General features: G+C 47.9%; 1 protein-coding gene across 1 annotated transcript in view; it reads left to right on the top strand.

The window, feature by feature from the left end:
• CNTNAP2 (contactin associated protein 2) overlaps positions 1 to 17673 on the top strand; it is a 1946973-nt gene that overhangs the window by 1799967 nt on the left and 129333 nt on the right. The window contains exon 20 of the mRNA XM_059396202.1: positions 2929 to 3062. Within this exon, the coding sequence (XP_059252185.1) occupies positions 2929 to 3062 (134 nt within the window). The remainder of the gene's footprint in view (positions 1 to 2928; positions 3063 to 17673) is intronic.

Genomic DNA, 17673 nt, shown 5'->3' with positions numbered 1-17673 from the left:
AAGAGTTTTTAGTGACCCAGTGGCATCATCAATTAGGCATTTTGAAAAAATCTCTCTGCAAGAAAAAAAGCACAGAAACAGGGAGACCGTCACTCATTCATTCAATAGACATGTTTATTCAGCAGCTACTAAGTATCAGGCATTATTCTAGGAACTGGAAATAAAGTACAGAGAATATAAACAAAATTTACTACTCTCCTGGGGAAAAAATAAGGCAGAAAAGGGAGGACCTGGCTAAGGGAAAAGAGTGGGTAAATTCTTCTTTTAATGAAGAAGTCACAGAAATAATCACTGAGAAGATATTTAAGCAAAGATCTAAAGCGGGTTAAAAAGTCCACCATGCAGAATACTGGGGACTGCGCATCCTAGACAGAAGAGCCAGCCAGTGCAAAGGTCCTGAGGCAGGAACATGCTGGCTTCTGAGGAAACAACAAGGAGGCTAAAGAAGACTGACGAGGAGTTAGCAAGGAGGAGAATAAGAGATTGTGTCAGAGATAATAGGGCAAGCTCATATAGGGCCTGGTGAGCTATTAGGCAGACTATGATTTTTACTCTGGTTGAGATAGGAAGCCATGGAGGGTTCTGAGCAGAGGATCGCTCTGCCCTCTGAGAAGGGTGTGGGTATGTGGGGGCAGAGGCTGGGTTGGGGGAGGGATGTGGGAGAAGGGCAGAAGCAAAGAGGTTTGTTAGTATGGCGGGGAGTCCAGTAATCCAGGCAAACGATGGTGGTGGCTAGGTCTGGGGGTAGACACGGAGGGGATGAAAAGACACGTGTCGGGGTATATTTGAAAGAGCCAAAGAGAGCTGCTGACAGATTGTATGTGTAATGTCGGAGGAAGACGGGAGGCAAGGCTTTTGCCAGGAATAGCCTGAAGGTTGAAGTAGCCATTAACCGAAATGTGGAAAATTGAGATGGAATACTTTTTGGGGGGGAAAGGTCAAGAGTTTGTTTTTCGCATATGATGTGTTTAAAGTGCCAGTAAGACCTCTCCTTGACTGGGCTTGGTAGGGAAGACGAGCAGAGAAAGGGGGGATTCAGCTAACGATGAAATGAGGCCAAGAGGTGACATTGTTAAGGAGAAACAGATTCGGATCAGGTGGTCCAGGCAAAGAGGACGCAGGTGAGGCTCAGCTGGTGGCGGCCCAGTCCCTGAAACCACGTGGTCAGTACCAGGGTGCCAAGTCAAGCCAGCTCCGGCCAGAGCTGCATCCGCCAGGAAGAGGGCTCCCCTAGGGTCCACCCAGTGCACCCCGGGTGCCAAGGGATGCCTGTGCTTCGATGGAGATTAAGGAGAGAGTTCAGACACACCCAGGAGGTGAAAATCAGCAGCGCTTGACCGAAAGCTATAAATAAACAAATCTAGGATGAAAAACTAAGGTAAAACTCAGAGAAACAGGGAAGGTTTGTCAAATTTGCTCAGAAAGCAAAGTTAGGAAATACTGTTAAATTTTTATTGAACTGATGTACACTGCTTTCAATTCCAGGGACACGGTAGAATATTTATAGAACATTTAAACCACCGGTGTAATGCTACAGGGCCTCACTAAGGGAGGGCAGTGTTTTGAAATTGTTGCTTTTATTTGTGTATATATGGATACATATGGACATGATCAATTTCTGGGAAAAGACGCTGCCAAATATTTAGCGTAGTTATCTCTCGGTGGTGGGATTTCCTGTGACCGATCGATCTTTCTTTCTTTCTTTCTTTCTTTTTCTTTCTTTTTCTTCTGTTTACTTTCTAAGTTTTAATTATCATCTTTTATTTCACGACTTAAAAATCAGGATATCCGGGGTGCCTGGGTGGCTCAGTGGGTTAAGCCTCTGCCTTCAGCTCAGGTCATGGTCTCGGGGTCCTGGGATCGAGTCACGCATCGGGGTCTCTGCTCAGCGGAAGCCTGCTCACTGCCCCCCCCCCACCGCCTGCCACCTGCCTTTCTGCCTATTTGTGCTCTCTCTGTGTCAAATAAATAAATAAATCTTTTTTTTTTTTTTTAAATCAGGATATCCATTCTGTCCCTCAAGACAGAAAATGAAAGAGGCAACAAAAACCCTGTGAGATGATTTAGTGGGTCAAACTCTTGCTAGGTTGCTGGCTTCGTTTTTAAGCTATGGGATGTCGAAACTATTAATATGAAGATTGTAATCTGAGTTAAAAATGAGATAAAAAATTGATGTCTTTAAAAATCATAAATAAGAAATACAAGTTATGTTTGCTGTGCAGATTAATTAACAACAGGATCTAGAATATTATATCAGTCTTACTGAATATTTTCTGTCGTTAATGGGGAGAAGCAAGATGGAGAGGAAAAACAGAATCATTTGTTGAGGCCATGTCAGCTGGAACGGAGGGGCAGTGAGGACTCAGGGGCCCAGGAAGCCCATCGTTCTTTGATTTGCATTCGGACTGATGCAATCTCTAACCTAGAATAAAATTTGTCGCTTCATTTTCTTGGTCTCAGTGAAGCCTCCCCAAATTCCCATGTATTTATCTTTTGTAAATTATGTTTATTTTTAATATTGTATGCTCATGATTCTTTTATATGCCGAATGTCACAATTTGCGGACGGCGTGAGACCATCCCTGCATCCAGCATTTATTTTTTATTTCCTATGGCATTTTGTCCGTCTGCAGGCGTCCCCACAGTCCTACATTGTATGGGTTCTCCTCCTTCCCAGGCCAGAGTCCCAGCTTGGATCATCTGCCACTTCAGCTTGGAGATGATGGTCTTGGGTAGCTCACTGTTGGTAGACTGTAAACCCCTGTGGGCCCAGTGCTCTTAACCCTTCTGGTTCAGCATGCCATTGAATGCGCGAGTCAGAATTCAGAGCAGCCGGGGTATTGGTGGACAGCCAGGGGGGCAAGCCTGACCATCCAGTGAAACCTAGAGCGAAGAAATGACAAGAATTTCTTTTCTTCTCCTTCTATAGGAAGCTTGCAGATTCGGTACAACCTGGGCGGCACCAGGGAGCCCTACAACATTGATGTAGATCATAGGAACATGGCCAACGGACAACCCCACAGCGTTAACATCACCCGGCACGAGAGGACCATATTTCTCAAGGTATACCTACTGTACGCTCACCGAGTGGATGTGATACTGTATTACAGTCTCTATCCTCTCTTGTACTTGGGCGCTGGCTTTGTTTTGGGGGCTTCAGTGTAAAATGCCTATTACACTTTCTCCTACAGAGTCCTAACCAGGGAAGTAGAACCATGTATCGATACTAAAGGAAAGACAATGACAGAGTTAACAGTGAGGACATTTCTCAGGGAGAGGGTGGGATAAATGTTTGCTATGTGTATTCCTTGCATCTCGCTGCTTTTAGACTCACACATCTATCGGCCTCCTGTTTTTATCTATCACACCATCTTTTTTCTCCATGCTCTCAGATGTCTGAAGCTTATCATGTTTCCCAGCAAAGGTTATTTTGGTTTATCTGACCTACTTCTGCTACTCCAACACAATATGAATAACTATTTTTTTTTCTCTGTGGATGCTTTGCCCGAAATATTCTCAAAACACAGACCTTCCCCAGAATCTCAGACTCTGGTTGTAGGCTTTCAGCACACAAAGGGATGGTTTTATTATGACAGTCCAGTCTTATTTCAGGTTCATTGATTGTCTCTACCCCCACCACCGATTTTCACAATGAAGAAACCAGCCTGGGAGGCACCATGAATAAAACATAGCATGAGGAAGTCTCCCTGGGAACGAAGCCAAAAGATCAAGGATGGGAACTGTCACTGCATTCTCTAGAAGGAGTTCAAAATAGATACCTGTCAGGGAAAAGAACAGCAGGGGGATACTGTTTTGTCAGAGAGTGGAGTGCCATTTGGAAGGGGTTCAGCACAGTCAGACCTCATTCGGATTCGGCTGGCTGCTGTGGCAAGTTCGGATTACAAAGAAAGGGCCCAAGTCCTGTCTGTGTTTGAGCAGCGGTGGACGTCAAACTCATAACTTGATACGGAGTTTACGCTTGGCCTTTAGCAGGAAATGCGAGAGGGTATTTTAAGGACAGGTCTCTCCTAGGAAATTGACAACGTGCAGTTAGTGTTTCTCATGCAATCAATCAAATGGGTGTAAAGAAGATTGCCCCGCGGTGGTGGACAGGGTCCCTGAGCCCAGCGCAGTGCCTGGCTCATCTGGGAAGCTGCAGATTATGTCCTGGGCAAAAGCAAGTCCATCTTGAACCATAACACCAGGTTTATTCCGGAAAGCCAGCAAGACCAGGAGGGGTACACTTTATATCATTATAGGATTAGGAGGTTTTGTACCATTTTTTCATAATGTGTATTGGCTTTTAATTAGAAACATTCCCTCATTTTAACCCATGCCATCTGTCACCTCTTTTCAAGTGACGTCTCTTGCTATTGCGGTATTACAGAATAATGTTAAAAGTTAAAAAGAGGGGTGCCTGGGTGGCTCAGTCGGTTAAGCCTCTGCCTTCGACTTTGGTCATGATCCCAGGGTCCTGGGATCGAGCCCTGCATCTGGCTCCCTGTTCAGCGGGGAGCCTGCTTCTCCCTCGCCCACTCCCCCAGCTTGTGTTCCGTCTCTGGGGGAAGCCACGGCCACAGGGGAGGACCGGGCGAGTGGGAGGGGGGACCAGAGCTGATAGAGCCATTGCTGGGTATATTTCCCAAAATGAGGTCCAGAGGAAAGACAGGTAAGGCAGCCCCCTCCTGGCACATTCGGCCAACTGGGGATTCTTCAGAACTAGCAAGCTACCCTTTTTTGTTTTTGTTTTTGTTTTTAAGATTTTATCTATTTATTTGGGAGAGGGAGAAAGTGAGCACAAGCAGGGGAAGGACCAGAGGGGGAGGGAAAAGCAGACTCCCACTGAGCAGGGAACCCCCTGAGATGGGGCTTCATCCCAGGACCCTGGGATCATGACATGAGCCAAAGGCAGATGCGTAACCGACTGAGCCACCCAGGTGTCTCCTAACCAGCAACCCTTTAAGAACAAATATGAGCCTAATCAGAGCTGCTACCTGCCACAGAATTAGAGATTGCCCTGAAGACAGGGAGGGGGGGGGGGTTGGGGGGGGGGGATAGGCTGTTTTAGGAACTTGGGGCTTTTGAGGCATGGAAAGCCAGAGAAGTCTAGAGAGCAGGAGACTGAGGGCTGGGGGTGGGGCGGGGGGAGTCCGGTTCTACTGCTCAGAGTTCTTGTTGTTGCAAGTGACTGAAAACCAATTCGGAACTCATTTGTAGGGAGAATTCCTAGTGTAGGTCATGGAATTTAAGAAACGGCAAACTAATATTCTGGAAGAAAATCCAGGGGACCTGGAGGACTACAGTGAAGACTAGAAGCTCCCGCCCCTCCCTCTTCCGTGCCTTGATCCCTCTATTATCTCCGCTTGACAGCCCCTCTATGAGGACGGGGCCAGTGCCTCCTCCTGCAGGCTCCCTCTGTTACATGTGATAGAAGGCAAACACGGGGCACGGGCCAGACTCACGTCTCAGTTCTGCTACCAGAAGGTGTCTCGGTTCTCATTTCAAAACCTCAGGGAAGGTCTGTGATTGGTCTGGCTTGTGCTGTGTGTTGACCTGTTGGAAGGAGAGACGGTGATGCTGGGCAGCCCCAGTGAGATGCTTGGGGGTGAGGGAGGGAACTGGGGAGAATCCTCCACAAGAACAGGAATGTGGTTCCAGAAAAAAAGACTCGAGAGGGGTGAAAATGGGCTGTGCCATGCCTTGAGGTTACGAACAGCATAGAGTCGGGAAGCACCCCGAAATCATGGATGGAATTCTGCCGCAGGAATTACACCGAGTGTGGTGGAGGGTCCTGCCCTCTGTCCTTCAGTCGTATAGAACGGTGCAATTGCACTGAAATGTCTGGATGTGTTTAGAAAGCCAGATGCCTCAACCCACTTGAATTCAGCCAGAAAAGACCTCATGGCTGCTGGGGCGCCGGTGTTTCTCCGCCTCTCCACCCCAGCTCAGATAGAAAATAAAGAAAATAAAGCTAGGATGATGGCAGAAGAAAAGATATGGAAAAGCAGGTCAGGAGACTCCCTGCCCTGCTTTCTTTCTGGTGGGAAGGCCTTGTGGAGAATGCAGGTAAATCTGAAGGTACCTTTAGAACACTAGAAACTGACCTTTTTTCTGGAAGCCATCTACAAATTCATCTTAAGAACTTCTACAACTTCAAGAATGTGTGGGAGAGATAACAGGAAAATGTTCATCTTCGTTATTTCTGTGTGGAGGGATTATAAATGGCATGTTTTCCTCTAGAGCTTTCTGTATTTCCTCATTTTCTCTTATAAGCGTGCGTGGCAATTTCTGAGGGGGCACATGTTGCATTTTTATAATCAAACAAAAATAGGAAACATACAGATATCTTCCATCCATTCTGAGAACCCCCAACTGTATAACAAAATATAATGACAAAGATATTCAGATAATTTCAAATTAAAATGCACTTCTAATCAAAGAACAAAAATAAGGCAAATTCAATCCTGAATATAAAATGCTGTGGAATGATGCCTCTGGAATTAAGGTGAAATTTTACACATTTTATATATACATGCACAAACAGCACATCATCCCAACGATGTTTATCAGTGTTTACGGTGTTTTTAAAAGAAGGTTTACTTCCCTAGCTGGGCTTGGCTAAAGCTAACATTAAATTAATTTGCATTCCCTGAGCACAGACTGTCTGAAATGGTGCTGAGCCCTTGAGGGAAATTGACCTTGGATGAAACATTTGCTGCCAAAACACCAAGTGCCCAATCTCCACATAGATAATGAGGAGCTGACTCCAGGAGTCATCAGACACCGGCACGAGCCAGAGCCCGTGACCACCCTCGAGTGGCGTCATTTATGAAAACTCACAGTTGCACCAGGGATCATAGCTGAAGGCTTCCCGCCGGTCGAGATGTAAGACAAACCCCAGGCGGGCGGAGAGCACCTGAGAGAGTCCTGTAGGCGATGAAAATCCATGCCCATCAGATGACGCCAAGAGCCAAATATCACGAGGAATAATTTCAAAGTCTTGGGTCACGAAGCCCTTCTTCTCGCTTTCCTGCCTGCCTGCCGTCCCGAGCTTGTTTCTGCTCTTTTCCCTTCTTTTCATCCTCCATCCCACTGCTGGAGGGACGTCAGGTGGCTCGCGGGCGGTCAGAACAGTGACATCGGGAGTGGGAGTAAGTCCCGAAGGTATACGTGGATTTCTTCCATGCCCTGGATTATATTTGCTGGCTAGGAAGCTGCCCCTAGCCCGGGCCCCTTGGGCAATGTCAGGTCCATGAGCATGGCTCACATACATGGGTGTTCGCTGTGTCCCCCGCGCTGAGCTGAGGATGTCAAACACATCCTCTCATTCCGTCCTCACCGGAACCGTGTAGAATGCGCAGGGTTAGGGTCCCCGTTTTAGAGATGTGGAAACTAAAACTCAGATCATCTGACATAACTTGCCTCAAGGTTAAGAATGGGAAGCTGCCGAAACACAGATGGACCTAGGTCAGTCCCACTTTCGTCCCCATGTGCTCCTAACCATCCCTTAGTAGCGAAGTGTCTGGAAGGCTGGGCACAGGCTTTAAAAGCGGATGCCTTCAGGGGCACCTGGTGGCTCTGCCCCTTGAGCGTCCAGCTCTTGATTTCGGCTCAGGTTGTGATCCCAGGGTCCTGGGGTCAGGCCCTGTATCGGGCTCCCCACGCAGTGGGGAGTCTGTCTGGGGAGTCTCCCTCGGCCTCTGCCCCTCCCCCCGCTTGCAAGCACATGGATGCACCCTCTCTCTCAAATAAATTTTAAAATCTTTACAACAACAAAGAAATTACCTGTGGCTGGGAAGAATTTGAGTGGTATTACAACAATAATGACAATAATTGTTATTAGTATGAAATAGTTCAAAAATACGCAAGAGCACAAAGAAGAATAATATGTATTTACCAGCTGAGCATTACAAATTTTGGGATTTTGCTCTGTTTCTTCAGACTTTTTTTTTAATGCAGTGATAGTCAAGGCTGTTGGTTCTCCTTGTTGCACGGTGAGCCCTGAGAAAGGCAGTGGACAGTGCCTTGAGAAGCATTCCTGGGAAAAGTGTTTTCCACAAGGCCGATCAATGTAGCGACTCTAACGAAAGTCAGGCATAATTTAAACATCAGATTTCAGGGGCACATAGATGGCTCAGTCGGTTAAGCATCTGCCTTCAGCTCAGGTCATGATCCTGGGGGCCTGATTGGGGCCCAGGTTGTTGGGCTCCTTGCTCAGCAGGGAGTCTGCTTCTCCCTCTACCCTTCCCCCGACCCAGCTCATGCTCCCTCTCTCACTCTCGCTCTCATTCAAAATCTTTTTAAAAACTGGATTTCAGTACAAACAATTCCAGAAGGAGTTGGAGGAGGGGTGATGAGCCCATGAAGGGGAGGAGGGGCCGACGTGACCCAGCTTTATGATACTCTGGCCTTATCCAAGGGTAAAACTAGCTCCAAAAAATGAATAAACTACACATTCTTAGAATAACTATGACATATTCGGGGGCTTTGATGGAAGTTAAACAATAGAGAGCTCAGGGATATGTTCTCTGGCACAGACACTCAGAGTCTATATTCTCCCAAAACCAAATGAACAGATGGTAAGGATGTCATGTTCATTTTGGCTTTCATCTAACTGGAGGGCCATCCCGTCATTGCCAAGAAGAGGCTAACAGATTTCTCCTGCAAGCAAAATTAAGGACTTTTTTTTTCTTCTTTTTGTTGGCTAACTGAACATAATAATAAAAAAATTTTTTTTTAAATTAAGGACCTGTAAAAAAAAAAACTCTCAAGTCCTTAAGAACAAATGATTAGGTCCCTGATTCTTGTACCACAAAGAATGTGACTTCAGTTGTTTTCATCAGGAATTTTCAAAAAAAGTTTTTAAAAAAATCACTGCATTCTATCTTTTAAATTAAAATAAAGATGATAATTTCTTACCTGCTATTAATCAGATTGCAATCAAATTATATAAAAACAGGGGCACGTGGGTGGTTCAATGGGTTAAGCCTCTGCCTTCAGCTCAGGTCTTGATCTCAGGGTCCTAGGATCGAGCCCCGCCTCGGGCTCTCTGCTCAGCAGGGAACCTGCTTTTCCCTCTCTCTCTCTCTGCCTGCCTCTCTGCCTACTTGTGATCTCTCTGTCAAATAAATAAAATTTTTTTTAAAAATTATATAAAAACAGTCACTAATGGAGCTTGCTAATGGAGCTGCATATTGATAGGAACCCTAAAAATGGTAGGAGAAGAGTAATCAACGGAAACAAACACTCTGCTCCATGCTAGGGACAGAGGAACGGATGCAAATGTTAGGACAGCACCAGTGGCTGCTACAAAGTAACCCTCAAACCTCAGTGGTTTAACCCAATGAAGGTCTCACTTAGATATTTTTAGAAAAGCAAAGTCCTGTGGTCCCTAGTAGTGATGAAACCATGCTAGGGAGGCACTCTAAGGACCCACACCCACCACCCATCTAGCCCTCCCCTTGGAGGGGGAGTATAGTTCTTGACTAAACCAAATCTCTGTCCATTAATTCGTGTGGCCTCCATGACTCTGTCCTCCAGGAGGCTGTACTTGGGCCATAACCTACCGGGGTCATCTCTGCATTGATGTTGTAGGTGATGCATTCATTGAAGCAGGGCAAAAGGAAGGGTCCAGAAAGGTCCATTTCCTGCAATTGTCAATCGCAATCAGGGTTGTTTCACACTTACAAGTCTTTTGTCAACCAGTTGTATTGGTTTCTTTGTCAATACAATTCCTCTAAAACCTGAGTTGGCTTCTGATCTGTGTGCTCTCCATGAGTTTCATGCTCAGTAGCAAACCCTCCATCCATTCCCAGACATAAACCGTGGACATAAGTCATCATTCGCTTCCACGGGCCCATGCCTCTCTCTTAAGGTGATGGCAGCTCTCTTGAGGTCACCAGAAACAAAAGGCTTGGGTGGAAAGTAAAGACACTAATTTTACCTTCCCCTGTGGCACTAAGCCAATCTATTGAGCTAAGAAAGCTTCATGTGTCTTGTTGGCTAATTCTTCCTGCAGTTGATTTCTTTTTTTTTTTTTTTTAATTTATTTATTTGACAAAGAGAGAGATCACAAGTAGGCAGAGAAGCAGAGAGGGGGAAACAGGCTTCCCACTGACCGGAGAGCTGAATGCGGTGCTTGATCCCAGGACCCTGAGATCATGACCTGAGACGAAGGCAGAGGCTTAACCCGCTGAGCCACCCAGGTGCCCCCCTGCAGCTGGTTTCTTCCTCTCTGGTGTAAGGCTGTAAATCTGTGGACTTTATTCCTTTCACTGATGTTGAGAAACCAGCCGATTCTTTTCGGAACCATTCTCTTCTTTGACTTAGGGAGCAGGAAGCAAATGACAGCCATAGTCATTCACAGCTCTTTGAAAGCACTTTCCCAAAAGCTACAGGTCACAAGCATGAAGTCTGCCTTCCGGCTTTCATGAGGTGACCGGTTTGAAAAACTAGTTTATCTCCTACCATCGTTGTGTATCTTCCCATCGTTGTGTCTACTTCTGCACCCCAGGCCACCTGACCGTAGCGCCGAGGCTACCTGGCTAAGGTTTCCATTACAGGAGCGCCCTGCTTCACGGGGCCAGTGCACGCCTTAGTCTGGGTGACATCCGCTACAGTAACTAAAGCAACTCACAGATTTTAGTAATGGTTTCCCAGGTGCTTATCTCCAGACTCATCAGGCTGAATACGATAACTACATACAGCTTTTTTTAGAAATTTTAAGAGTTTTAAATAAAAGTAAGTCTTTGGGCATTCGTGCGTTTTTTGTTTTTTTGTTTTGGTTTTGGTTTATTTTTTTTTTTTAGTCAGTGAGGGCAGCGGATGGGAGAGAGCGAGTGGCATGCTTGTCTATAAACTGTTCTGACAGGAAGGGTGGACAGAGCAGCTTGGAATGGTCAGTAAGATGACCCGCTCCATGGCTCAGAAAATGCCACCTGCGGCCGGAAGGTGAAACACGCGTGTGAAAAATCTCTGTAGGCTAGGAGGTTGATGGAGCAGCTTTCGACACACTGTCAGAGCTGCTTTAAAAAAGAAAGAAAGAAAGAAAGAAAGAAAGAAAGAAAGAAAGAAAGAACTTACATGGTTTAAACATAGTTTTTCTCAAAAATATCAATAAAAATGCCAGGATTTCCACCTCGACCCTGTAAAGGAAAACCCTATTAAGGAAATAACAATATGAATAACAGTAGCGTGGTTAGCAACAAAAGCCAGCAACATCTCTCGCTCGTACTGTGCACCTGTCTCTGGTACTTTCCAGGCCGTACTGAGTAAATAACACTCCTGTGAGACACCTGCCTTTCTTTATTCGCATCTTGCTGAGACACAGGTCAGGAAGGAGGGGTTGAAATCCAAACCCAGGTCTACCTGGTTCCCGAGCCCAGACTCCACGCCTGTTGAGTTGATGTGGTCAGACGCAGCAGAAGACCCTTCCCTAAATAGGCCAATACCTCCGCCTACCTGGAAAACCAAGTTAGCCAACGGACTCAGCGCCATGTTTATAGTGTGTTGTTGGGCAACAGACACGATATACGGATAAGCGCGTGCAGCGTGGTCTCAGGTTTACAGCACTAATGATCCAAAGCCTTGGAAACACACCGTGAATTGTATTCTGCTCAACAAGAAACAAAATGCAAAACCTACTGTGATTCGTGAAAAATTATATTCAAAAATTATATTCAAAAATGTTGGAATGCCAAGCTCAGTGATAGTCTCCTCAGGAAAGAATAATTTACTGCAATGGGAAAACACATTTGTTAAAAGAAAAGACCTAATGACGTCGGTGGGAGACCATAAAATCATAACATACCTGTGTGACCAAGAACTTGGCCGCCCATCATGAGGGCCCCCAGAAGAGTTCCAGATCGTTCTTCAGGTCGGCGTGAACATAGCCTTCTGCACGTCCATGCTAGCATCCTTCTCTTCCGTGGAATCATGGAGCCTGGACAGGAGTTAGACAGCAGAACTCAGCTGAGTTATTTAAAAACGTGTGCCTTTATTACCCTTGAACTTTCTGAAGTAAAGAACAACACTCAGAAGCATCTAGATGGAAACGCTCCTGAAAATTCTAACATCCGAGGTGGTTCAAGCCTTTATTAAAGAAAACAGCACCGTTTCAAAACATTATATCTTCTTAGGGATGTCAGAATAAATAAAGAAAGTTGACCTCGCTCGCCTAAGGCCTTGCTCTTGGAATTAACATTGACTGTAAGTTCTTCCCTTCGGCTAATTTAGTGTTTATCTGCTCGGCATGGATGAACCCACAGCCTCGGACATGCGCCAGCGGCGTGCTTGACAGCGGGGGCCACAGCAGGAATAATGATGAGCCTGGAAAGCCCGAGGTCCTTCTGTCCCGGCAGCACTGATACCCTTCACTCGTTCTCTACCGGGAGGCCCGCAAATACACGACCACTTCACTTTCCACTCCGGTGGCACGCTGACTTATGTTCAATTTTGTGGAGGGCACAGGTCAATATTTTATTAGTTTCTTATATCATTACGGTGGTTTAATTCCACAGGAGATACCTGGGAAGAGAGGAGAGAAGGATATGTACATTGGAAACTTGCCCTTTCATTTGGCCTGTTGTGTAAGTCAAAGTATCCTAATTTTTGCTTTGTTTTCAGTATCTCCATGTGTCTAGAGCAGCCAATTCCCAATTGAGACACCTATCAAAAGCCTCGTGGCCTCATTAGCTTTTCGTAATTTGGTTTCAGGTTGGGCTGTGGGTCCTCGGCCCGTGAAAGGGTATTTCAGCAAATTTTCCTTATTTAGTTCTGACGAGAAAGTAGGACCAGTTGGTGAAGTGTCTCCAAAAAAGAAGAGGCACCGCTCTCCAGTCCCGTGATTCCTCCCCTGCCATTGTCTTCCAGGCCTCCCGTGGCTTCAGACAGTGACCATCTCTATACGCAGAGGTGCGGGCACCGGGTTCAAGGACACAGGGCCTTGGTATACAGTGAAGATGTGTGATGAAGAGCCTGCTGAGGAAGATGAAGTGTTGTCCAGATGGTTCTAGACTCTTCCACTAACAAGGCGCTTTTCATACCTTTGAAGCCCAATGAGGATCGCCAAGAACCTCGCACAGTGACGTCTGGTTGGCATTAACCTCTTACGCATGTCCACCCTGTGACAGGAAAGTCCCAAAGAGCAAACATTCCGCAAGCCCCATGCGGATGAAGTCCGCTGTTCACCAGCACCATCCGTGAGGCTTCTCGGTGACATGAAGAACAACCAAAATGAGCCCAACGTCATTCAAAAGACACATGGAGAACACGCATGCGGGCGCACCTGCTAAAGAGATGACATTCAGTAGCCAACGATGGGTCAGGTGGGGGGGGGGGGGGCAGCCCGTAAACGGAAGGAGCGTGTGTCCTGCGAGGAGACAAGAGCTGTCCTCCCTGTCCGTGTCATTTCCACAGGTGGAGGGGCCTGCTCTGCCACCCAGAACTATCGTAACAAGTTACTCGAACAACGTGCACGTCATAGGAACAGAATGTAGATGGGGCTCCCCGGGGCTCAGTCCATTAAGCATCTGCCTTCGGCTCAGGTCATGATTTCAGAGTCCTGGGGTCGAGCCCCACATCCATCGGGCTCACTGCTCAGTGGGAGGTCTGTTGCTCCCCCTGCTTGTGCTCCTGTGTGTGCTCTCTCTAAAATAATAAAAATTAAAGGAAAAAAAAAAAAAGAAAGAAAGAAAGGGCACATAGCTGCAGGGGGTAGTAGCAGTTTGGGCTGCTAACAGGGCCAAGGCATGTAACAGGAGATTTCCTTTTGGGAAGGGGGTGGGTGGGTCTAAGCAGAGCCCCTCTGCCCCATGGACCGGGATTGCCCAATTCAGAGGCTGTTCCTAAAACATAAAGAAAAAGGAGCCCTTACTGACAAGCTCCTCCACTCCACAGCTCCACACTCTCCGGCAAGTTATCGAACTCCGTAGCCTTATTTGTGAAATGGGACTGCGGCTGCCTGTTTCAATGCGGGGTGTGTGTGTGCAGTGGAAACACACATGAAAACATCAAGCATCGTCTGTCGTCCAGTAAATGCTCCTTCCCTCCTTCCTTCCCAGCTGCCTCCTCTTTCTTAAAAGCAAAACAAGTGAGGAAGCCGCTGTCGGGTCATTATCAACAGGGCCCATCAGGATCAACGCTCCTGTTCTATGGCTCGCAGCTCAACCCACAGACCAAATCCCAGTGTTTCTGCAGGCAACGTGCGGCTGCCTCCAGGAGCCACAGTCCAGAGGAGAGGCCATCAATCACACAGACGCGCACCAAGGGCCAATCAAAGTGTGCTCTTGTGCTGGGGAAGCACGGGAAAGGGGGGAATTAATCATCCCCGGGGGTGGGAGGAACAGATCAGAGAAGACTCACCAAAAGATCTGAGCTGTTCCTTAAAGGTTTTCAGGGCAGGGGAAGCTGGGTTGGGGGGGGATGTCCAAGGACCACATTATCTTACTTATTTTTTACTGCCGAGATTCAATATTTGCTCTTCTGCAATTCATAAAAGTTATACAGAGGAACCTAACGAGAAAATAAGTTCAACCCATCCAACTCATCTGATGTGAAACAGAAAAAGACTCTTAATGGATATGTCAACACTTCCCAGTTTTTCGTTTCTTCTGGAAAGCAATTTCATCTGCAGATGCATTATGCACTCCCGGGCCAGAGAAGACCTGCACCGCTCCGCTCCGGGAGACTGTGTTTACTGCACTTTGCATTTCTTACCGCTGGGCAGGAAAGCAGTTGCGACAGTTTGTGATGGGGTGTAGGGTTTGGGATGTCAGTCCTCCCTCCCCTTCTCCCCAACACAGCAAGGCTTGCAAACCCAAGGCCAGAAAGTGCGTCCCTCCCCCCCCACCGCCCCCACCCCCCAGCCCACGAAGCCCATAGAGCATCTCTCAAGAAGATACATAAGGTTCCTGGATTTCTGCTTTGTCCGGCGTGAAAACAGAAGTCCAGCCCGACAGGCATCATATTGTTGCTCCCACCCGCGGGCGCCGAAATCTCTCGCGGGGACCACGGTTCTCGAAGCTGGTTTTTAGTGCAATAGGCCAAGCTGGTTGTCGCCCGAACACGGGGAGCTGCAGGCGGGTTTTTCTCCCGCACAGATGGGTCTCGTCTCTGAAAAATAAATGCATCTCAGCATGCGGTCTGAGCTTCTGAAGGGTTCCAGGCTGCGCGTCTCTCCGCTCAGGAGACAGAAGCGCCCCGGGCTGGGGCGTGGGGGTTTGGGTGGCCGGTGGGGCCCGAGCGCGTCCTGAGCCTGTGTCGAGACGCCCTCTAGTGGCCAGTCGCCGGAAGCGGCGCCGAGCGGGCGGACAGGGATGCTGGCCTGGGGGCCGGTTCGTCGTCGTCGTCGTCTTTTTTTTTTTTTTTTTAATTTTGTTTTATTTTATTTTATTTTTTTTTTCAGTGTTCCAAATTTCATTGTTTATGCAGCACACCCGGTGCTCCATGCCATACGTGCCCTCCGGGGTACCTGTCGTTTTACACGCTCATTGCCCGTCATCCAGGGGCACGGGCTGTGCACCCGACCTTCGGGTCTGTTAAATCGCAGCGGGCAGCCGGCTGTGGTGTTGCTCACACAAACGGGAGCCTGTGGTCGTGTTCCGAGGGCACGACCCAGGGACGGGGCTTGCACACGCACATCTCACAGCTCCGCACCCTGCCCCCAGCCCCGGACGCTGGAGGGTCCCCAGAAGTGTTTGCGAGTGACTGGGTCTGGGAACGAGTCGAGCTCATCACGAAGGAGGGGTGCGGGCCGGGCCGCGCACTGCGTGATGCTCTCTGCTTCCTGGGGCCTCTCTGATGCGGGTTCTCCCCGCAGCCACCACGGAGGGAAGGAAAAGAACGAGCCGCCGCCCTCCCCCGCCCCCCAGCACATCTGACCTGAGGAAATGTGTTCCGAATGCTGGAGGGGACGGGAACACAAAATCCTTGTGGGTAGAAGAGGGGGTCCAGGCCGGTAGTTCTAGAAGTGAAGGAAGAGCATCAAAAAGGAAGTGAAGGGGAGCGCGGGGGGGCTCAGTGGGTTAAGCGAGGACTTGATTTCGGCTCACGTGGTGATCTCGGGGTGGTGCGATCGAGCCCCGCATTGGGCTCTGCGTCCAGCGGGACATCTGCTGGAGATTCTCTCCCTCGGCCCCCCCCCCCCCCCCCCCCCCACCACTACGCCAAATAAATAAATCTTTAAAAAAAAAAAAAAGGAGTGGAAGAGAATAAAAATTCTGTTCATCTATCCAATAAACAGCTGCCACTCCGTCAAGCATCCTCCTGGTACTGTCACCCCAGGGCCACCAGCGGAAGTCCCACTGGAAGAACAGACCGTAGAAATGAGCCCATCCTACCAGCCTGACTCTGCGTTCCCCTTGAAAATGACATCAGGACCTGAGTTTTCAGGCCCATGGTTGCCACCTGCGCTTGTGGGTTGAACCGCAGTAGTTGAACACCACAAATGCAGGGTTGCAGGGCCGCAGTGAAAGGGCTGATGGGTTCCCCTAGCCTCCACCGTTTGGGCCGGCTGTGCACACCTGTCCTCCCGGAGATGGATGCCAAGGACACTGGGGTCATAGAGATCAGAAGACCCATCGAAGGAGATGTAGTAAAAATGGGAAGAGGGAAGGACCTAGGGAGGAGGTGACACTGGGGCGACCCCGCTTTCCCTTCATTGTCAGAACCTGTGCACCTGCTGGGGGCATCCTGGAAGCCTAGCTTTGCTGTGGTATGAGATCCAGGCCAACACAATGGAGAAGCTTACACTTTCAGCCCCACAGACCTCAGGGCTGTACCTCTTAGGATCTGCATCCTCTTAGGCATCGTACCTGAATCCCAGGTGCTCAGTTTTCCCAAATGTAAAACAGGGCACACAAGACTATGGGCCCACAGGCTTCTTGGCAGTTTTCTTGAAATAATGTGTATAAAATTGAAAATGCGTATAAATCCTCCCGAAGGTGGGATCTGACCTAGAGCTGACCTTCAAGAAATGCAAGATGCCACATTGATGAAGGGGATAGTGAGGAGAGGGAAGAAAGCTGAGAATTACCTCAGTCCATTTTGTGACGGTTTTCTCACACGCACACGCAGATACACACACACACACACACACACACACACACACACAGGAAGACTCCTCGCGTGTCCTACATCATTTCCCCTTGTCTTTCCCTGCCCCTGTTCTTCACCACCTCTGCCAACCCCCCTGCCTCCCCACTTCCTGCTTCTTGGAACAGGTTCCAAGCACAGCATTAAAAGACGTTAGTGTTTCCAGAAAGCCAAGCTTCACTGCTTTCTCTAAGCCAGTGGTGGACTGGCCATCAGACTGAGCTTCCAGATCCGTGGCATCGCCACCACGGTCTGAAGTCGCGCTGTATATAACGATTTTCTTGGGGCACCTTTCCGCTCTTTCACCTGGAACGGAGTCTGAAGGCTGTGGTTATCCGTCCTCTGATAAAGCCAGTTTTTAGACTCCATCCTGAATATTGTCACTGCTGCCAAAACCTACACGCAAAGTAATATCGATAGAGCTTCTGTACCAAAAAGGATGTGTTTGCGGAGTTCTTTCTTTTTTTAATATCAAGGACTTTAACTGTATTACAGTTAAAATCAATAGAAATGTAACCTTTTCAACCACATAAAATGAGTTCATTTTTATTATTAGTTTTTTTCTGCCATAACAGTGTCGTGA

The sequence above is a fragment of the Mustela nigripes genome, chromosome 4 (assembly GCF_022355385.1).
Source record: "Mustela nigripes isolate SB6536 chromosome 4, MUSNIG.SB6536, whole genome shotgun sequence".
Taxonomy (NCBI): domain Eukaryota; kingdom Metazoa; phylum Chordata; class Mammalia; order Carnivora; family Mustelidae; genus Mustela; species Mustela nigripes.
This window is presented reverse-complemented; position numbering and strand designations above follow the sequence as displayed.